This window comes from Ostrinia furnacalis, unplaced genomic scaffold (genome assembly GCF_004193835.3).
Source record: "Ostrinia furnacalis isolate ACB-3 unplaced genomic scaffold, ASM419383v2 OfSCF6924, whole genome shotgun sequence".
Taxonomy (NCBI): Eukaryota; Metazoa; Arthropoda; class Insecta; order Lepidoptera; family Crambidae; genus Ostrinia; species Ostrinia furnacalis.
In genome coordinates, this window is record NW_021137163.1 from 128319 (window position 1) to 147852 (window position 19534).

Below are 19534 nucleotides of genomic sequence, written 5' to 3' on the forward strand. Positions count from 1 at the left end.
TGTTTATAATTTTTGAGAAATGTAATGTTTAATTGGTTTTTCTGTGTACTGTTCATTTTGTCTTTTGTACAGAACTACAGAATAAAGATATGGCCTCACTACTTCAGACACTAGTACCAACCTCCGTTATAGCGGCACGCCGCCGGAGGAGTCATTCCGCTAGCTAGCCTTTTGTTTTGTAGAATTCAAATTCAAATTGTTTATTTGCATACTAAGTGTAGGTACATGTGTAGGTAGAAGTGACAGCAACGTGGCTTTGCTCCGCTAGACACAAGCAGCAACCTCTAGACTCGCGGGACGACGTTCTTGGCGGCATTAGCCTTTTGTCCTGTAAGACCAGGTAGAAAGGAGCTACGCTCCGCTAGATCAACCTACAGAGGTTGGTCACGTGACGACATCAAGATTCCTGCCGCCACTTTTCGCCATCGATCTACCCGACAGCACTTCCACCCGTATCACTTAGATGCTAGGCAGTCTACAACAGCACGTTTCTCTAGAAACTTCCTGCCCCGTACAACCAAACTGTGGAATGGACTGTCGTCTGCGGTGTCTCGGGACGAATACGACTTGCAAGCTTTCAGGAAGAGAGCGTATCTTCACCTTAAAGGCCGGCAACGCACCTGTAACGCCCCTGGGTCTGCGGGTGTCTATGGGCGACGTAATCACTTACCATCAGGTGATCTGTCTGCTCGTTTGCCTCCTGTCACATAAAAAAAGACGCTACTGAAGGAAGCATAGCCTGTGCCTTCAGTAGCGTCTCGATGTCGTCACGCGGCCGCTCTGCTAGACACTACACCGACCTCTGTGCTCGCGCAGCGCGTTGGCGGCGTGCCGGCGGTGGTGCCGCTCCGCTAGCGCCAGCGGAGTGTCCGCGCCTGCCTTCAGTAGCGTCTCGATGTCGTCACGCGGCCNGACTTTTTTTATAGGTCCATGGCTCGCCCGTAATTATATTGCTGTCGCGCTCGCACATTCACTGCGGCCGCGCTTCACACAGTTGCGACACCAATATAATTACGTGAGAGCGATAAGGATGCGTAGCTTGGGGTCATTAGATGAAATTCTATGTGCTCGGCGACCGGACTTTAGAAATCACATTACCTCTCCTCCCGCTACATCCTCGGCCCTAGCATTGACATCGGCCCCCGCGTCGCACAGCGCTTGAAGACAGCGGCTGCGGTCCGCTAAAGCCGCCGCGTGCAGCGCTGTCCTGCTGCGGGCATCGCGCGCGTCGACGTCCGCTCCGTTTGCGATCAGCTCTTGTAGGAGCTCGACGTTGTCCCATAGTGCTGCCTACAAATGAAGAAGGATGCCTATGAATTAACTAATTAGTTGAGGCTGACAATAGTGACTGAGATTCTTGCGCTGCTTCTTCTCAGCACTGGCCCATTTATTGTCCCGAAGCAGTGGTAGGGTTAATACTGGGACGTGTAAAAGTGCTTTTTAAAAGTCTACGTGCATAAATAAATGAGTTTTAGGTTATTCAAACTGTAATGTAAACTAATAAAAAGTTTTCTAATAAGAATTCTTAATTTAGGCAAACAAATTGCTAAATGTTTTAATCCCTCCTACTAATAACTTATAACTATAATTTCGTACTGCCTACTCTATTCTTAGGTTGGCCCTAAGGTTGACTGGAGGAGAGTGCCGAATGGCATTAAATTCGCCTTATTAACTATAATTTATGTGTATATGTTATTTATTTATTGGAATTATTGTTCAGTAACCAATAAATTAATAAATAAATTACTGGATTTTTTCCATGACACTAATTATTTTATGTGAGCTTGTGCATAGCAATTTTTATAAAAATTAATTTTACCAATTAGGTTATTTGCCAAAGTTAATAATTTTTAGCAATTTCATTTGTACTTTTCAAGCCCTTTGAAAACTGAATTCTAAGTAACATCTTCATGTAATTTTATTTAAGTGTAACACTTGCAATTCTGCGAGCTATGTCGGTTACTTTGGTTCTCCTACGGATCTCCTCATTTCTGATTCGATCACGCAGGGAAACTCCGAGCATAGCCNCCCCAAGCTACCCATCCTTATCGCTCGCGCGTAATTATATTGCTGTCGCGACTGTGCGACGGGCGCCCGCAGTGAGTGTGCGATCGCAACAGCAACATAATTACGCGCGAGCGATAAGGATGGGTAGCTTGGGGTCAATGGACAAAATTCTACGTGCTCACAGACCGGGCTTTAGACGGGTCTAGAGACCACATTACCTCTCCTCCCGCCACATCCTCGGCCCTAGCGTTGACATCGGCTCCCGCGTCGCACAGCGCTTGCAGACAGCGGCTTCGGTTTGCTAAAGCCGCCGCGTGCAGCGCTGTAAGCCACTAGACGAGTCTGAAGTCCGGTCGCCGAGTAGATAGAATTTCATCCAATGACCCCAAGTTACCCATCTTTATCGCTCGCCCGTAATTATATTGCTGTCGCGCTCGCACATTCACTGCGGCCGCGCTTCACACAGTTGCGACAGCAATATAATTACGCGCGAGCGATAAGGATGCGTAGCTTGGGGTCATTAGATGAAATTCTATGTGCTCGGCGACCGGACTATAGAAATCACGTTACCTCTCCTCCCGCTACATCTTCGGCCCTAGCGTTGACATCGGCTCCCGCGTCGCACAGCGCTTGAAGACAGCGGCTGCGGTCCGCTAAAGCCGCCGCGTGCAGCGCAGTCCTGCTGCGGGCGTCGCGCGCATCGACGTCCGCTCCGTTTGCGATCAGCTCTTGTAGGAGCTCGACGTTGTCCCATAGCGCTGCCTGGAAGAACAAATGAAGAAGGATGCCTATGAATTAACTAATTAGTTGAGGTTATACAAACTGTAATGAAAACTAACAACTAAAAGTTTTCTAATAAGAATTCTTAATTTGGGCACACAAATTGCTAAATGTTTTAATCCCTACCAACTAATAATTTATAACTATAATTTCGTACTCTATTCTCAGGTTGTCCCTAAGGTTTTCTGGATGAGAATGCCGCATTAAGTTCGCCTTATTAACTTTAATTTATGTGTATATGTTTTATTTATTTATCGGAATTACTGTTCAGTAACCAATAAATTAATAATGGATTTTTTCCATGACACTAATTATTTTACATGGAGCTTGTGCATAGCTATTTTTATAAAAATTTATTTTACCAATCAGGTTATTTGCCAGTTAATTATTTTTTAAGTAGTTTCATTTGTACTTTTCAAGCCCTTTGAAAACCGAATTCTAAGTAACATCTTCATGTAATTTTATTCAAGTGTAACACTTGCATAACATGATGATTCATAAATTGAGCAGTAATGGAGGCAAGTGATAACTTGGCAAGGATGAACTCATTTGCTATAGTCATTATCTATCACTTAGAGACCTTGAAATGGAGGTCTTATTGAAGAACTAACAACAAATAAAAACAACTTGTTGTTTACTTTTTTAACTAGTTTCTGGACTGTTCTTAGTGTTCCAGTATTTTCTTATTATTTAGTTATTATCCTACTTCATGTAACAAATATTAACTTAATCCAATAAGACTAATAAGAATTGCATGTTGAGTCAGTCTCAAGAATTTACAAATAAAACGAAACTAAATGATGTGAAACTAAAATAGCCCACTTGTGACATCTCGCATGCATTCCGACACTTAATACACTCGAAGATTTCACACACTCACCGCACACAATCAGATTTTTTTGTTCTTATTGACCAAAATTGTTACGAAGTTTAAACTACCGCAAAATCTTACCTGATGCAGTAAACGGCCTTGGAAGTTGTCTTCATCCGGGGAAAGGTCCATTTTACTCACTTCCTATCAATGTTCATGGCAAAATAAAACATTTCCGAGCGAAATAATCGCTGAAGCGTTGCGAATAATACTCCACCAAATAACTTTGAAAAAGTCCATAATACTACACTCAAGTCTTGAAAAATCGCTCAATTAAGACAAGCGACGTAATTCTACGCTTAAATATTCACATTTAAATGCATTTATTCAGAGAAAACAGCATTTATTTCCACTAAATTCAACTATTGATTTGAAACACCAATATTTTATGAAATGACAGCTGCTTGCCCGTCCCGTCACAGATAATGAAACCAAAGTTTTTGTCCGATCAGCTGTATTGTGCTTTATTCCGTGTAAAGGAATATTTTGTGATAAAATTAATTTCCTATGATTTTAAAGATTATTCAAATTCTATTAGATTTAAAATCTCAATTTACTTAGAAAACATTATTTTGACAAGAACTTAGAAGGCAGGTATTAAAAATATTAAGGGAAGGAATTTTATTTTTTAAGATGCGGGTAGGATAACTTTTCAGAATATTTTTAGAAAACGTTGAGTTATAAAGTTGTAATCCTTACAAGAAGTTTTAAAATGTGGCGGAGTAATTATCACGAAGACTGGGAACGGAGGAAATCATATTTGATTCGTAGCCTCTTTCAAGATATTCCAGGTACAAATCTAACCCTCCAATGTTCATTGAGATTTTAAAAGTATCCTATACTTATTTTTTAACATCTGCTTTTAGTTTTATCTCCAGTTCCTGAGGATCGAGAATCGCTATACGGTGCAATATCTCCATCAAATGTACCTGAATCGAGACCCTACAGCCCTCTACCTCCTCTTATAATTGAAAAGATGCCTGACAAGCATGACCATCCTAAAAAGTTTTATCAGGATTTAGAAAAAAAGATGAAAAAGTTGTATAAAAAACTGTTTTACAACGAAGAAAGTAGTTCTATTGAAGATTTAATTGAAATATATGCTGATGATTTGGTTCGAAACCTTGAAAATGAAAGCATTTCTACTGTAAAACTATATGAAAACAGATCTCAGGAGCATATTTTTGCTGAAAAGTCACCATCTAATCAAACACCTGGCAAAGATAGAAGCAGGAGCAGGAGTCTAAATGATAGCATAACACCCCCAAGAAGAAGTAATAGGTCCGATTCTCTACCACAGAGTATTGACAGTAAATCCAGTGAATCAGTAGATCCAACACAAGTCACTACTGTCGTAGAAGTTCACAATGAACCGTCAAGTACCCATGATGAAGCAGATCAAACCTCCCAGGATATTTACATGAGCCCTGTATTGGAATGTCATCAAATAGGCTTCAACAAACCGTCGAATGAGATACAATGTGACAGCATCAATGACACTAATGGAACAGAAAAAATAGGTTAGTAAGATTTTAAAAAGTTTAAGAAAAATACTTGGTTTCTGAATTGAGGTTTCCAGCTTAAGTGTGCTTATCTTTCTACTCAAGCAAGGATGAATTTAACATAAAAAGTTCATAATATCTTTAAAAGATGATCACATTCAAGCCAAAAATATCAATCCAGAATGCGAACCTAACTCAAATGTTTTTTTTTTATTATTTTAGTTTCCTCAAATGAAGATGCCTCTGAACATACTGATCAATGTAGCTCCAGTGAGAGGTCACAAATAAGCATCGAAGTCATGCGTAGACAGAATATCTTATCTCCATCCCTAGGATCCTTGCACAATGAACCAATCAATTCAGCAAGCTCGAAGCATTCCAGCAATAACATAAATACTGAATTACAGAGTAGAATATCTTTACCTGAAGAAAACGTTTTTAGTGAAGATCAACGAAATTTAAGAGAATCTTCCTCATCGTGCACGTCTTTTGATTTTAATCACATTTTGAGCACTTCTACACCTAAATTGAAGGATAACTCTAAAACGAAAAGGACAAGTTTTAACAGAAAACGGCCATGCTCACAAAGTGAAGCTTCTGATAAAAGTGAAAATAATTCTATCATGGTGACAAAGAGGAAAAAATATGGAAACATGGCTATACAGACGTCTTTTATCAGTGAAAGTGATATTGATGATGCAATTGATTGGAATCAGTTGAAAAAAAACTTCTTTGTCGGAATGCCTAAAATTTTTAAGCTTTGTCCCTGCAACGATCATTCCTGCAAAAGTATTTTTTAAATGATTATAGTTTTACAAAGAAATAAAATTCAAATAAAATTGAAATCAAAAATTATTTTGGCACATTTTTTGTGCGTAGCACGGGACTGGTTAAATGGAACATAGAGAAAAGTAATACATAAATGGAACGTTCCGTTCTGCGCAATATGTTTTCAATCAAACTTTCAACCAAACAAATGTCACGATGATTTTGACACAGATTATTTTTGAGGTTATGTTTTGATTTGATTACGTTTGTAATTTGGTTATTAAATCGTATTAATTATTGAAGCGAGTTATTTTTATTTACAACTGTTCAATAATGTCGCCGTTAGAAGGGCCTGCTAAAGAACTAGACGAGAAGTATGCAGAAAAAGTGGTAAAGTTCGTCTCCGATGTCAGGAATGGGTACGTGAAAGTCGCAGCTTTTGCTTTAGATTTCATAATTTCCTAGTTCTTTGCTTCCTTTTTTAATTTATTCAGACATCGTACAGGTGTGCTATGATTTTTACGGGCATAATCTCTCTAAACTTCCTTACGTTTAAAGTAAACATTTTCATCAAACTGATGAGGGAAGTTTTTTTTATGACATCTCTTTACTCAATTCCATTTTAATCTCTTTTCATAAATCTGGATGTTTTTCACCAGGTTTAGCATGATTGTGTCAATTTCTAATTACTTTCTAAAAAATTCCAATCAGAACTTAAGTGCTAGAGATAAAAAAATCTCATGATATGACTAATGAAAGATGATGAAATATAAAGGACTTCTAAGACTCATTCGAGATGCCTACTGGTTTTATAGCAACACATGAAATGCTTACTGAAATTCTTATAAGCATTGTATACTGTTTTATGATGTGAATAGGATAGAATTCTAAGTTTTTAATACAATAAAATATTTGATTTTTAGAAAGATTGAAGGCTCAAACAATATAGCACTGGCTACACTCACACTTCTGGAGCAGATCATCCAGGACTCGGAGAATGCTACAGCTTAGTAAGTATGAAATTACCTCCTAAAATAAAGTTAATTTGTATTTCACTGTTTGTTTGTATTGAATAGGCTCCGAAACTACTGGACCAATTTGAAAAATTCTTTGACCATTAAAATCCTACACTATTTCAGATGAACAAAGGCAGTACGAAGTTCGCAGGAACAGTTAGTTTTTCAAATAAAGTGATCACAATCAAATCCTGGTTTTGTGCTGTGTGCCGGTTGGCACAATACTTAATCTCTTCATATCTTATCTTGATCACGTTCACAGTGTCAGCACATTTATCACGTATAGTGCTGATGCTGTGACGTCATTTATCTATAATCTATATCGTATAAATATAGTGTAGTCCGCGTTAATAAACAGACATATAGCAGAGACTAACTACAACTCTTGTATCATTCATACGGTCTCCCAACATGGCACAAATTGGTGACCCCGACGAAGAAGATGAACCTGACGGACATGGCACATGCTGCATTTTATAAAAAAGATTTTTCTTTTACCTACTGGTTAATGTTAACATTCTGTGTTTTAATAAAACCAAACATACAACTGTTCAGTTGTCCTGCTCAAAACGTCTAATTTGGAAGTGCGTTATGTTAGCTAATGTATTCCCCAGCGACCTAATAAACGTGGTGCGTCTGTCCGGGCGCGCGATCTGCGGCGCGCTGCCGCTGGAGCTGGTGCCGGCCAACATCGTGCGCCGCGTGCTGCGCGCCATCCGCGACGAGCACCGCGCGATACACCAGGCGAGTGTTGGATACTATAGTCCGGTCGCCGAGCACGTAGAATTTCGTCCAATGACCCCTAGCTACCCATCCTTATCGCTCGCGCGTAATTATATTGCTGTCGCGACTGTGCGACGGACAGTAATATAATTACGTGATAAGGATGGGTAGCTTTCTTGCTAGGAGTTACCTATCTGTCCGCTCCCCTCTGGCATTGTATGCTCATGATCCTTGGTGTCTACGACCAGGTTTCCACCAAAGCAGAGAGTAGAAGAGGCTTACTTGAATAACCAATTAGATTTCTGAACCGAAAATGGGTGGAGAGGTAAAATTAGGGCCAGCTTTTAAGAAAAACATATGTTTTAAAGTACTTTTTTTCATTAAGAACTTCTGCGTTGGATAATGGCGTTAAGAATAGCAATACTTTCCCACAGAGCGGAGGATCAGGCGCGGGTGGCGAAGGAGCGGGTGACAGCTTGCAGCGGTTAGTTTTGGCGGCGGCAGCACGGCGCGGTACGCTAGGCGCTGCGCAGCCCGATTTGCGGGAGCCTTTGAGGGACCACATTGCTGAGGTTAGTCATCATCAAGTCGTTCTGTTTCCATTACAGGAACACGGCTCTTCACTTTACCAGATGCCAAGAGCATTTGATCTACACTATAAACTACTGTGTTGAATTAAAAAGAGACTGACAAAGGTAACTGAGTTTCTTCCGCCACTTCTTCTCAGCACCAGCCCATATGTTGTCCCGAAGTGGTGGTAGGGCGAGCTATATTTGGGACGTGTATAAGTGCCCTGGAAAGGGCCTATGTACTATACTGAATAAACTATTTCATTTTATTTCACTCTAGATGGATTGGGGAGGTCTGATGTTCGCATATTTGTGCCTAAGTCATTTCTCACGACATCTACAGCTAGAGAGGGGGTCGTATTTTGGTGTAGATTTCGTGAGAGGTGACTAAGGTTTTGTGCTGGAACCACACAGAGTTTAACCTGTGGCAATATCCTTTGTCCACACTATCTGGCACGTGCCCAGGGTCCCGCGATAGAGGAGGCCCACGTCTGTTCTCATAAAAGATCTTTCTCCAGGTGAGAAGGGCCTCCCTTGATCTTTATATGCCCAGGGCCCCTAGTAGGTTAAAGATAGCCTTGCGTGTGATGTCCAAATCCCAACTAATATTATAAATGCGAAAGTAACTCTGTCTGTCTGTCTGTCTGTCTGTCTGTTACGCTTTCCCGCTTAAACCTCGCAACCGATTTTGATGAAATTTGGCATAGAGATAGTTTGAGTCCCGGGAAAGAACATAGGATAGTTTTTATCCCGGTTTTTGAAACAGGGACGCGCGCGATAAAGTTTTTCTGTGACAGACAAAATTCCACGCGGGCGAAGCCGCGGGCGGAAAGCTAGTCATGAAATAAATGATCCTTATAATGTCGAAATCTCCTGATTTTGTTGGTTTACCTTGTTTTTTATCCGCATTATTTTGTTTACTTAGTGTATGCCTAATTTTCAACCGACTTCAAAAAAGGAGGAGGTTCTCAATTCGACCCGTATGTTTTNTCAAGCAGTGTATACCGTTTTATGATGTGAATAGGATAGAATAAATTTGTGAGTTTTTAATTCAATAATCATTTTGATTTTTAGAAAAATTGAAGGCTCAAACAATATAGCACTGGCTACACTCACACTTCTGGAGCAGATCATCCAGGACTCGGAGAATGCTACAGCTTAGTAAGTGTGAAATTACCTCCTAAAATAAAGTTAATTTGTATTTCACTGTTTGTTTGTATTGAATAGGCTCCGAAACTACTGGACCAATTTGAAAAATTCTTTGACCATTAAAATCCTACACGATTTCTGATGAACATAGGCAGTAGGTACGAAGTTCGCAGGAACAGTTAGTTTTCTAATAAAGAGATCACAATCAAATCCTTGCTTTGTGCTGCATTTTATAAAAAAGATTTTTCTTTTACTGGTTAATGTTAACATTCTGTGTTTTAATAAAACAAACGCACAACTGTTCAGTTGTCCTGCTTAAAGGGTCCAATTTGGAAGTGCGTTATGTTAGCTAATGTATTCCCCAGCGACCTAATAAACGTGGTGCGTCTGTCCGGGCGCGCGATCTGCGGCGCGCTGCCGCTGGAGCTGGTGCCGGCGAACATCGTGCGCCGCGTGCTGCGCGCCATCCGCGACGAGCACCGCGCGATACACCAGGCGAGTGGTGGATACTATAGTCCGGTCGCCGAGCACGTAGAATTTCGTCCAATGACCCCTAGCTACCCATCCTTATCGCTCGCGCGTAATTATATTGCTGTCGCGACTGTTCGACGGGCGGCCGCAGTTAGTGTGCGAGCGCGGCAGCAACATAATTACGCGCGAGCGATAAGAATGGGTAGCTTGGGAGTTGGTGTCATTAGACGAAATTCTTCGTGCTCGGCGACCGGACTATAAATAAGCTCATTCAGATGAGATACTGCTGATATCGCTAGCACGGCAGAATACTACTCTCAAACATCTGAAATTTTTCGCCTATCTAGCCTACTTTCTAATCACTAGCTTCGCTGCAAGAAGCCTGTAGTGGCCTAGATAGGCTGCTTGCTTTCTGGGGGGATCTGCGATTGTTGGAGTAGGAAGATAAACCACAAATTGCGCACAATGGTCTGATCAAGAGGCTAAGTGTGATTCGATTGCCCTGCAAAACTAATGTAGCTTATTATACAAATACAAAATACAAAAAAATACAAAATATTTTATTCATACAAACAAGTCACATAACAAAGTTTTAGATCTAATCCTTTTAAGTTTTATCAACTTGTGTTAGGATCCCTTATTTTGTCCCTCACTTAAATGTGACTGACGAAATCTGTTACATCATGCCCCATTCTACTTTCAATCCCTCTTTTGCATGCTAAAAATGTAAGCAGAATAGTAAGTACTGTGTAAATTATATTATAAGACCTCATATGTAAAATACCTATTCTATGCAATAAATGTTTGAATTTGAACCCCTTGACTTATCTCCTACGCAGCGCCCCATGTCATTTTTGCTTTTGATCACACTAAACTTCCTGGATAAATATTTAGGAGTTGCCTAAATTTAAATCGCTAATCTATCTTCCCCCTCCCCTTTGCCATTGTATGCCTCTATCTACATACCTTCCTCATGATTGTCCAAGTATCTAAGGTCTGGTTTTCACCAAGCAAAGTAGAAAAAAGAGTATGTCTGCTTGATTAGCCAATTAAATTTCTTCACCGAAACTGAGCGAGAGATGTGGAAGTAGGGGCCAGTCTGGACGTGGCTTTTAAGAAAAACACTAAGTATTTTTTTATAAAGAACTTCTGCGTTGGATAATGGCGTTAAGAATAGCAATACTTTCCCACAGAGTGGAGGATCGGGCGCGGGCGGCGAAGGAGCGGGTGACAGCTTACAGCGGCTAGTCTTGGCAGCGGCAGCACGGCGCGGTACGCTAGGCGCTGCGCAGCCTGATTTGCGGGAGCCTTTGAGGGACCACATCGCCGAGGTTAGTCATCATCAAGGCGTTTTGATTCCATTACAGGAATACGGCTCTTAACTTTACCAGATGCCAAGAGCATTTGATCTACACTATAAACTACTGAATTAAAAAGAGACTGACAAAGGTGACGGAGTTTCTTCCGCCACTTCTTCTCAGCACCAGCCCATATGTTGTCCCGAAGTGGCGGTAGGGCGAGCTATATTTGGGACGTGTATAAGTGCCCTGGAAAGGGCCTATGTACTATACTGAATAAACTATTTAATTTTATTTCACTCTAGATGGATTGGGGAGGTCTGATGTTCGCATATTTGTGCCCGAGTCATTTCTCACGACATCTACAGCTAGAGAGGGGGTCGTATTTTGGTGTAGATTTCGTGAGAGGTGACTAAGGTTTTGTGCTGGAACCACACAGAGTTTAACCTGTGGCAATATCCTTTGTCCACACTATCTGGCACGTGCCCAGGGTCCCGCGATAGAGGAGGCCCCAGTCTGTTCTCATAAAAGATCTTTCTCCAGGTGAGAAGGGCTTCCCTTGTAATAAAGAATTTGATCCTTACGTGCCCAGGACCCCTAGTAGGTTAAAGACGGCCCTGCGTGTGATGTCCAAATCATGAAATAAATGTGTCTAATCGTGGTCTTATCCAAGGCCAGAACGTACTGATACTGGGTAGGTTTTATTGCCATTTCTTTGTTACAAGTCTTTATCTGTCTCCGCCAGGTGTGCGCCGAGCTAGATTCGAGCAGGTGGGTTAGACAGTACAATAGACAGTTTACACAATGTTTTCCAAGGGCATACTGGCCGCCGCCCGTTTCGTGCGCGTCATCATATTTATTTATTTAATCTTTTAATCTTCAGCACACAAACTAACAATGCACTGTGGCGGACTTAATACCGGATGGCATTCTCTGCCAGTCAACCACGGGTCATGCAGAAAGAGTAAGGCGGTGCAAAAAATTTACATTTTTATTAATAAACCTACTTACATAAGATTACATAAAATAAATACCATAATACAAATAAATATAATAGACATACACATAAATACTTAAACATAATAATATTATAGATGTACACATCACTCATGTCTGAGATAGCGAGAAAATGGAGAAAAAAGGTCATTCCTTGAAATGTTTGCGCAGAGCCTTTTTGAAAGTAAATTTGGAAGAAGGTTTGCGTAATTTGGCCGGAAGGTCGTTCCATAGCCGTACAGCGGAGACTAGGAAAGAGTTGGACATGAAGCCGGTGCTATGATGAGGGGTGGCAAGTCATATACTGTCAAGCTGTTGTAAGCATCGCTCCGCAGTTGCAATCGCTCAGCTCATCGCCAGTTTCGTGCCCGTAGACTTACTGCCATTTCTTTATGATTCCTCGCCTGTTGACTCCAGGTGCGCGGGTCGAGCACGGGAGTTCCTTATAATTTCGAAACTTGACTTTGTTGGTTTTCCTTGTTTTCTATCCGAATTATTTTGTTTATGGATGAGCGTAATTATACGTTAAATCATAGTTAAGGGGGCAAAAGGGGAGCAAAGAACAAGTGGACTGTATCTAAATTATTTTGCGGGGTTTTCAATAAAGCGGAGTCTACAAGAAGTGATGGCAAAAATGGCGGTCGGTACACCTCGTGCAAAATGCTGGAAGTGCCGGGCTGGGCGGGAGAAACAACAATAGGAAACAGCCCGGTGGAAGAAGGAGAGGATGGTAATAATTAGTTAACTAAAAAGCAAGAAATAAGTAAAATTTTATAAAAAAAAATAAAACCGACTCCAAAAAACCTACACTAAAACGTAGAAAAATAATTACTAATTACCTACTTATTTATTAGGACGAATTATTAATATTTATGTAGGTATACCATGATTGATACTTCTGGAGTCGGTGCCAAGATTATGAAACATGTAAAGTTTGCCTGCACCATGGCAGTAGGACGCACTGGGTGTGTCTTACTGCCATTTCTTTGTTATGATTCCTAGTCTAAAGTCCGGCCGGCGAGCAGATAGAATTTCGTCCAATGACCCCAAGCCCCCCATAAGGATGGGCCTTATCGCTCGCGCGTAATTATATTGCTGTCGCGACTGTGCGACGAGCGACCGTAGTGATTGTGCGAGCGTGACAGCAATATAATTACACGCGAGTGACAAGGATGGGTAGCTTGGGTTCATTGGACAAAATTCTACGTGCTCACAGACTAGACTATAATCGTGGTCTTATCCAAGGCCAGAACGTTTTGATACTGGGTAGGTTTTATTGCCATTTCTTTGTTACAAGTTTTCGTCTATCTCCGCCAGGTGCGCGCCGAGCTAGAGTTGAGCACGGGGTTTAGACAGTACAATAGACAGTTTACATAATGTTTTCCAAGGGCATACTGGCCGCCGCCCGTTTCGTGCGCGTCATCATATTTATTTATTTAATCTTCAGCACACAAACTAACAATGCACTGTGGCGGACTTAATACCGGATGGCATTCTCTGCCAGTCGTAACGTGACCCTAACCGTGACCGTGACCTAACCTAACCTAACCTAACCTAACCTAACCACGGGTCATGCAGAAAGAGTAAGGCGGTGCAAAAAATTTACATTTTTATTAATAAACCTACTTACATAAGATTACATAAAATAAATAACATAATACAAATAAATATAATTGACATACACATAAATACATAAACATAATTAATATTATAGATGTACACATCACTCATGTCTGAGATAGCGAGAAAATTGAGAAAAAAGGTCATTCCTTGAAATGTTTGTTTGGAAGAAGGTTTGCGTAATTTGGCCGGAAGGTCGTTCCATAGCCGTACAGCGGAGACTAGGAAAGAGTTGGACATGAAGCCGGTGCTATGATGAGGGGTGGCAAGTCATATACTGTCAAGCTGTTGTAAGCATCGCTTCGCGTCGCAATCGCTCAGCTCATATCCAGTTTCGTGCCCGTAGACTTACTGCCATTTCTTTATGATTCCTCGCCTGTTGACTCCAGGTGCGCGGGTCGAGCACGGGAGTTCCTTATAATTTCGAAACTTGACTTTGTTGGTTTTCCTTGTTTTCTATTCGCATTATCTTGTTTACTCAGTGTATGTCTAATTTTAGTGTTCTCCAAGGACGCATTGGGTGTGTCTTACTGCCATTTCTTTGTTATGATTCCTAGTCTAAAGTCCGGTCGCCGAGCAGATAGAGTGTCGTCCAATGACCCCAAGCCCCCCATAAGTATGGGCCTTATCGCTCGCGCGTAATTATATTATAATAACTAGCTTTGGTCGCCCGCTACGCGGGCTACAAAAGCTAGATCTGCGATGCTGGCCGCTCCGGGCTTCGCCCTACGCGGCGCTCGGCCTGCGGCCTCGCATTCGGAGCTCGGCCTTCGGCCTCGCAAAAATTACAGGGGGCGTTTATCGTTCGTGGCAAGGCTCTTTTGCTTTTATGACGCAACACAAGTAAATCTGAAAAATGAAAATGAAAAAAAATGAAAACCTTTTTTGACGCATTAAAAATAAATCTATGGCGACTCACAGGCTTCAAACTATCGCTCGGCCTTCGGCCTCGCCTTTTTCTGCGTTAGCTAAGCCCCCCTGCGTACAATTTGTATGGAGAATTTAGTTCCTTTAGGAAAACGGGTGAACGCTTGGCGGCCATCTTGGATTTCCAAAATTTTGCATTTTTGCCTTATATCTGGACCATTTTCCGCGCCGAACCCCATTTTTACTTTTTTTCTAACTTAACCCAATCCCGTAAAACAATTCCTTAAAACCACCCATGTCCCAAAATTTTGAGTTTCCGTAACTCCCAGTGTTGCCAAGTGATCGAGATGAAAATGGTCAAATGTCATTAGTTTGACCTATTTGCAGGAGGCGTCATCCAAATTTTTGACCGAAAGTCGTTATTTCTTTTTTTTACATTTTTTTACCAAAACTCTTAAAGTATGGCAACACTGGAAAGTTTTGTTTTTCCAAACGATACTCCTTGACAAATTACGTAATCGCCACATACAACCCGACTTTCCCAAATGTTGCCAATTACCCGAAAAACGCATTTGAAAAATCGAAAAACTGAAACTTTTTACAAAATGGCCGCCAACTCAGCCGCCATCTTGATTTTCTGACATTTCGGATTTTTCCCATAATCTGGGTCGTATAACCGACTAAACCTCATTTTTGGATTTTCTCTGCCAGAACTCCTTCTATCCGTCCTTAACTTTAAAGACACCCATGTCGAAAAAATACTTTTCCCCGTAGCTCCCAGTGTTGCCAGGGGATCGAGATGAAAATGGTCAAATGTCATTTGCACGACNAATAACTTTGACATTGATCTCTGGACATAAATGTATTTCTCTCTTATTCTTATTAGTAGTCTTAGGTATGACATTATATTTTGGACTTAATTATTTTATGTATTTAATTTTAATGTTATTTGACTATTATTTAATTTATCGTTTTAATTATTTGACAATTTTACATATTGAAATTGATATTATAAATTATCTGTATTGTATAACTTGTTGGCGCGTTGGACTTTCTGTAAGCCTTCAAGCAGATTATAAATAAATAAATAAATAAATAAATAAATAAATAGGAGATGCATTTTGCACGCGGATAACAAACCAACTCTCTAATCTATGGCGCAACCAGTTTACTTAGTGTATGCCTAATTTTGGTGTTCTCTAAGGACGCACTGGGTGTGTCTTATTGCCATTTCTTTGTTATGATTCCTAGTCTAAAGTCCGGTCGCCGAGCAGATAGAATTTCGTCCAATGACCCCATGCCCCCCATAAGGATGGGCCTTATCGCTCTCGCGTAATTATATTGGTGTCGCGACTGTGCGACGGGCGACCGTAGTGATTGTGCGAGCGTGACAGCCATATACAAGAATGGGTAGCTTGGGTTCATTGGACGAAATTCTATTTGCTCGGCGAGAGCAAATAGAATTTCGTCCAATGAACCCAAGAAAATATAGAGCAATTTACTAGAAAGAGTGATTTACACAAGTTCAATACAAGAAACAAAAATAAACTTGCCGTTCTAAATTTCAGACTGCACAAGATTGGTAATTCATTTATGGGGAAATGTATTAAACTTTTCAATAAATTACCACAAACTGTTGTAGAATTGCCCATTCATAAATTTAAAGCACCTTAATGAAAAAGGGCTACTATAAAGTTGATGATTATATAAAAGATAAAAATGTTTGGAATGTTTAACTACCTAGCTCGCATCAATACTTATGACTATAATATTTTAAAGACTGTAAACCCTTGAAAAGGAGGCTGACAATAGTGACTGAGTTTCTTGCGCTGCTTCTTCTCAGCACTGGCCCATTTATTGTCCCGAAGCAGTGGTAGGGTTAATATTGGGACGTGTGAAAGTGCTTTCTAAAAGCCTATTTGCAAAAATAAATGAATTTTATTAGTTATACCGGACTTTATTTCGGCAATTTTGGTGTTCTCCAATGAGGATCATTTCGATTTTTAGCTGTGAATGCAGATTTATAGGGCTAAGAAATCCTTAATACACAGTCCAAAAATTTTTGTTCTACGACAAAAATTGACGAAGNGACGCACAGTGCTGCTGGCCGAGCCCGCCGCCCACGCACAGGTGACGCACAGTGCTGCCGGCCGAGCCCGCCGCCCACGCACAGGTGACGCACAGTGCTGCCGGCCGAGCCCGCCGCCCACGCACAGGTGACGCACAGTGCTGCCGGCCGAGCCCGCCGCCCACGCACAGGTGACGCACAGTGCTGCCGGCCGAGCCCGCCGCCCACGCACAGGTGAGCGCACAGTGCTGCTGGCCGAGCCCGCCGCCCACGCACAGGTGACGCACAGGGAGGGTAGGGGCCGAGCACTGATCCGAGCGTGCGGCCACTCGCATATTCGGACTGAGCAGGGACCCCCCTCATCACTAGATCAGGACAATGCACTTAGGGGCGTCCCCACCGCTAAGTCAAAGTGCACAGGAGTGCCGCCCAACGCCAGGTGTAAGTAGTCATATCATTCAGATATGATGATTTCCAAGATTGGCTGATTGAAGCGGCCTGCCTGCGTCCAGTAAGTACCTTCCCGCAAACTTTTAATGGTCAGTTCTTAAAGAAATGCTGTGTATACCTACCTACCTGTATTTGAAATCATATGCATTATGTGTTAAACCATGTTAAAATGTATAAACTGTATGCGACTTTGTTTGTTTGTACCTAATAAATAAATAACTTTAAACCTTGTGAGTTGACGGTCGGGACTATTCCCACCTCTATTTCCCACCGCTGCAACTCCTGTGTAGCCAGGATCTACAGCTTGACCGCCAATAACACAACCAGTGAAGGTCAAGTTCGTCCTGGGGAAAGTTACGTTAATTTTTTTTTATTTTTTATTTTTAGGACAGTGGTTCTTAACCTTTAAGGCACGAGGGACCATTTTACCAAATTTCTGTCTTGTCAGGGATCACTTTTTTTTTTCAAAATCCTATGAAAGAATTTCTCGCCTACTGTGCGCCGTTTGCGTTGTGTTGACTCGACTCATCACGTCACGTCATTCACTTGTTTATTACGATGTCTTCGTGGACCACTTGGAATGCCTCCAGGGACCACCAGTGGTCCGCGGACCACCGGTTAAGAACCAATGTGTTAGGAAAACAAACAGCATTCTATAACACACACTTCACATTTGCACAGAGTTTATATATTTATTTATTTATTAATAAGGCCCTAAATTTAAGTCAAAACTCAAGCCTGTATTCGGAACGACTTAGGCACCGAACAAAATGAACAATTACTAAGTCCTTTATATTGTTCGGTGCTTAAACTCTTGACTCTATTCAATTGATTTTTGTTTTTACTAGTGTATAATTACCCTAACATTGCAAAAAGAAATGCTGTGTATACCTGTAATTGAGGTCATATACGTATCAAGTGTTAAACCATGTTAAAATGTATGAACTGTATTGTGTATGTGACTTTGTTGGTGTACCTAATAAATAAATAAATAATAAATAAAAGGCATACCAACAACAAAACAAAGAGTTTTCACAAATAGTTGTTACATGATATATTATATCATGTTAATTGATATTGTCTGCAATAACGCTTGTCCCGCAGAGCCACGCGATGGCGGCGCGGCTGAGCGCGGCGGGCGTGCCGGTGACGGTGGTGCCGGCCGCCTCCGTGGCCGCCGTCATGTCGCGCGTCAACAAGGTACGCATGTACTACATCTATTGTTTAAGGATTTCTCTTTTATCATAGGTTCAAAGTATTCTATATTTCTTAGGGATCTCTCTCGTCCCATCATGGGGCCAAATATTTACTAAAATTAACTAGATTTTTCATGATATTCATCATTTATAGCATGGCATAATTACTTACATTACTTCTTGTACTGCTTTTTCTTAATATTGGCCCACACAGAAAAAGTTCTGCACTATTTTTATTGTCATTAAGGACTGATTATGTTAAAAAAAAAGTACTACGCTGTTAGTTCCAATTTTCATTCATAGATGGCGTTAATCCAATATTTTTCATATCTGGTTATTAAAGTTTTTATCAGCCCACGGAAGATCTCTTATTCTATGCGTGTATTATGAGTGTGTGAATGAGTCATATTTTGACAGCTCATAAAAAGTATGTCCTCCGTGGTTGAGGATTCCGGGTGAAGCTCGCTTCCACCTTCGGCCTGGTCATCACTTACCATCAGGTGAGATACAGGCCAAGAGCTTGAGTTTATCCTCGTGTTTGCAGGTGATCCTGAGCGTGCACGCTACGCTATCAGGAGGTGCCGTGCTGGCGCCCGCGGGCTCGCACGCCGTCGCCGCCGCCGCCAAACACTACAGCGTGCCGGTGAGTGGATGTTGCTGTTGACAATAACTGTTAACGCTTGACACTGACTCTCAACGACTGTCACATACTGATAAAGACCTCCAACACTGAACCAATTAACCCACGAACCTAGCTATGACATTATCAGGAGGACCTTTCTATCAATGCTAGGTTATTACTTTTTGATATTTGCCACTTGACGTTTCAAAATCGCTTGACTATAACTACCGTCACTAATTACTGTCGACAATTAGGCCGTCAGTTACTACAAATGACAGTTTTCAGTTTGCAATCTTACTGTTTTATCATGCAGTGTCTAAAGTGATAAGAGGTCCTCTTACAAACGCTTGATTCTATTTTTTAAGTTACTTGTGCCTTCTGGCTGTGTAATATGTATATTTTACTCTTTCTTCCATTGAACATCGGTATTTCGCTGGCTACGGGGCAGGTGATCGCGCTGTCCCCGCTGTACAAGCTGAGCCCGCTGCACGAGTGCGAGCGAAGCCGGCTCACCGCCGCCGGCGCGCCGAGACACGTGCTGCCCTACGAGTGAGTACACAC

At 41.5% G+C, this 19534-nt stretch overlaps 2 protein-coding genes across 2 annotated transcripts in view; one reads left to right on the top strand and one right to left on the bottom strand.

The window, feature by feature from the left end:
* Positions 1–1089: 1089 nt before the first annotated feature.
* Positions 1090–4092, bottom strand: LOC114362906 (ankyrin repeat domain-containing protein 2-like). Its single transcript, XM_028318489.1, has 3 exons — positions 3740–4092; positions 2578–2769; positions 1090–1290 (listed from the first exon to the last, which is right to left on the bottom strand). Exons 1-3 carry the CDS (start codon positions 3788–3790, stop codon positions 1090–1092), a joined length of 444 nt encoding a protein of 147 aa, XP_028174290.1. The 5' UTR covers positions 3791–4092.
* Positions 4093–6127: 2035 nt separating this feature from the next.
* The window catches only part of eIF2Bbeta (eukaryotic translation initiation factor 2B subunit beta), a 133472-nt gene continuing 120065 nt past the window's right edge, over positions 6128–19534 (top strand). Inside the window, 4 exon segments of the mRNA XM_028318484.1 lie at positions 6128–6347; positions 6852–6938; positions 7559–7688; positions 8102–8239. Coding sequence (XP_028174285.1) covers positions 6262–6347; positions 6852–6938; positions 7559–7688; positions 8102–8239 — 441 coding nt within the window. The 5' untranslated portion in view covers positions 6128–6261.

What these genes read in the sequence shown, in the direction of transcription:
- LOC114362906 (XM_028318489.1), bottom strand. Translation starts at nt 3,790, where the DNA reads ATGGACCTTTCCCCGGATGAAGACAACTTCCAAGGCCGTTTACTGCAT. An exon ending in AAGGCCGTTTACTGCATCAG is followed by an intron (nt 2,770 to 3,739) that starts GTAAGATTTTGC and finishes TTGTTCTTCCAG; the next exon opens with GCAGCGCTATGGGACAACGT. An exon ending in AAGATGTAGCGGGAGGAGAG is followed by an intron (nt 1,291 to 2,577) that starts GTAACGTGATTT and finishes CTTCATTTGTAG; the next exon opens with GCAGCACTATGGGACAACGT.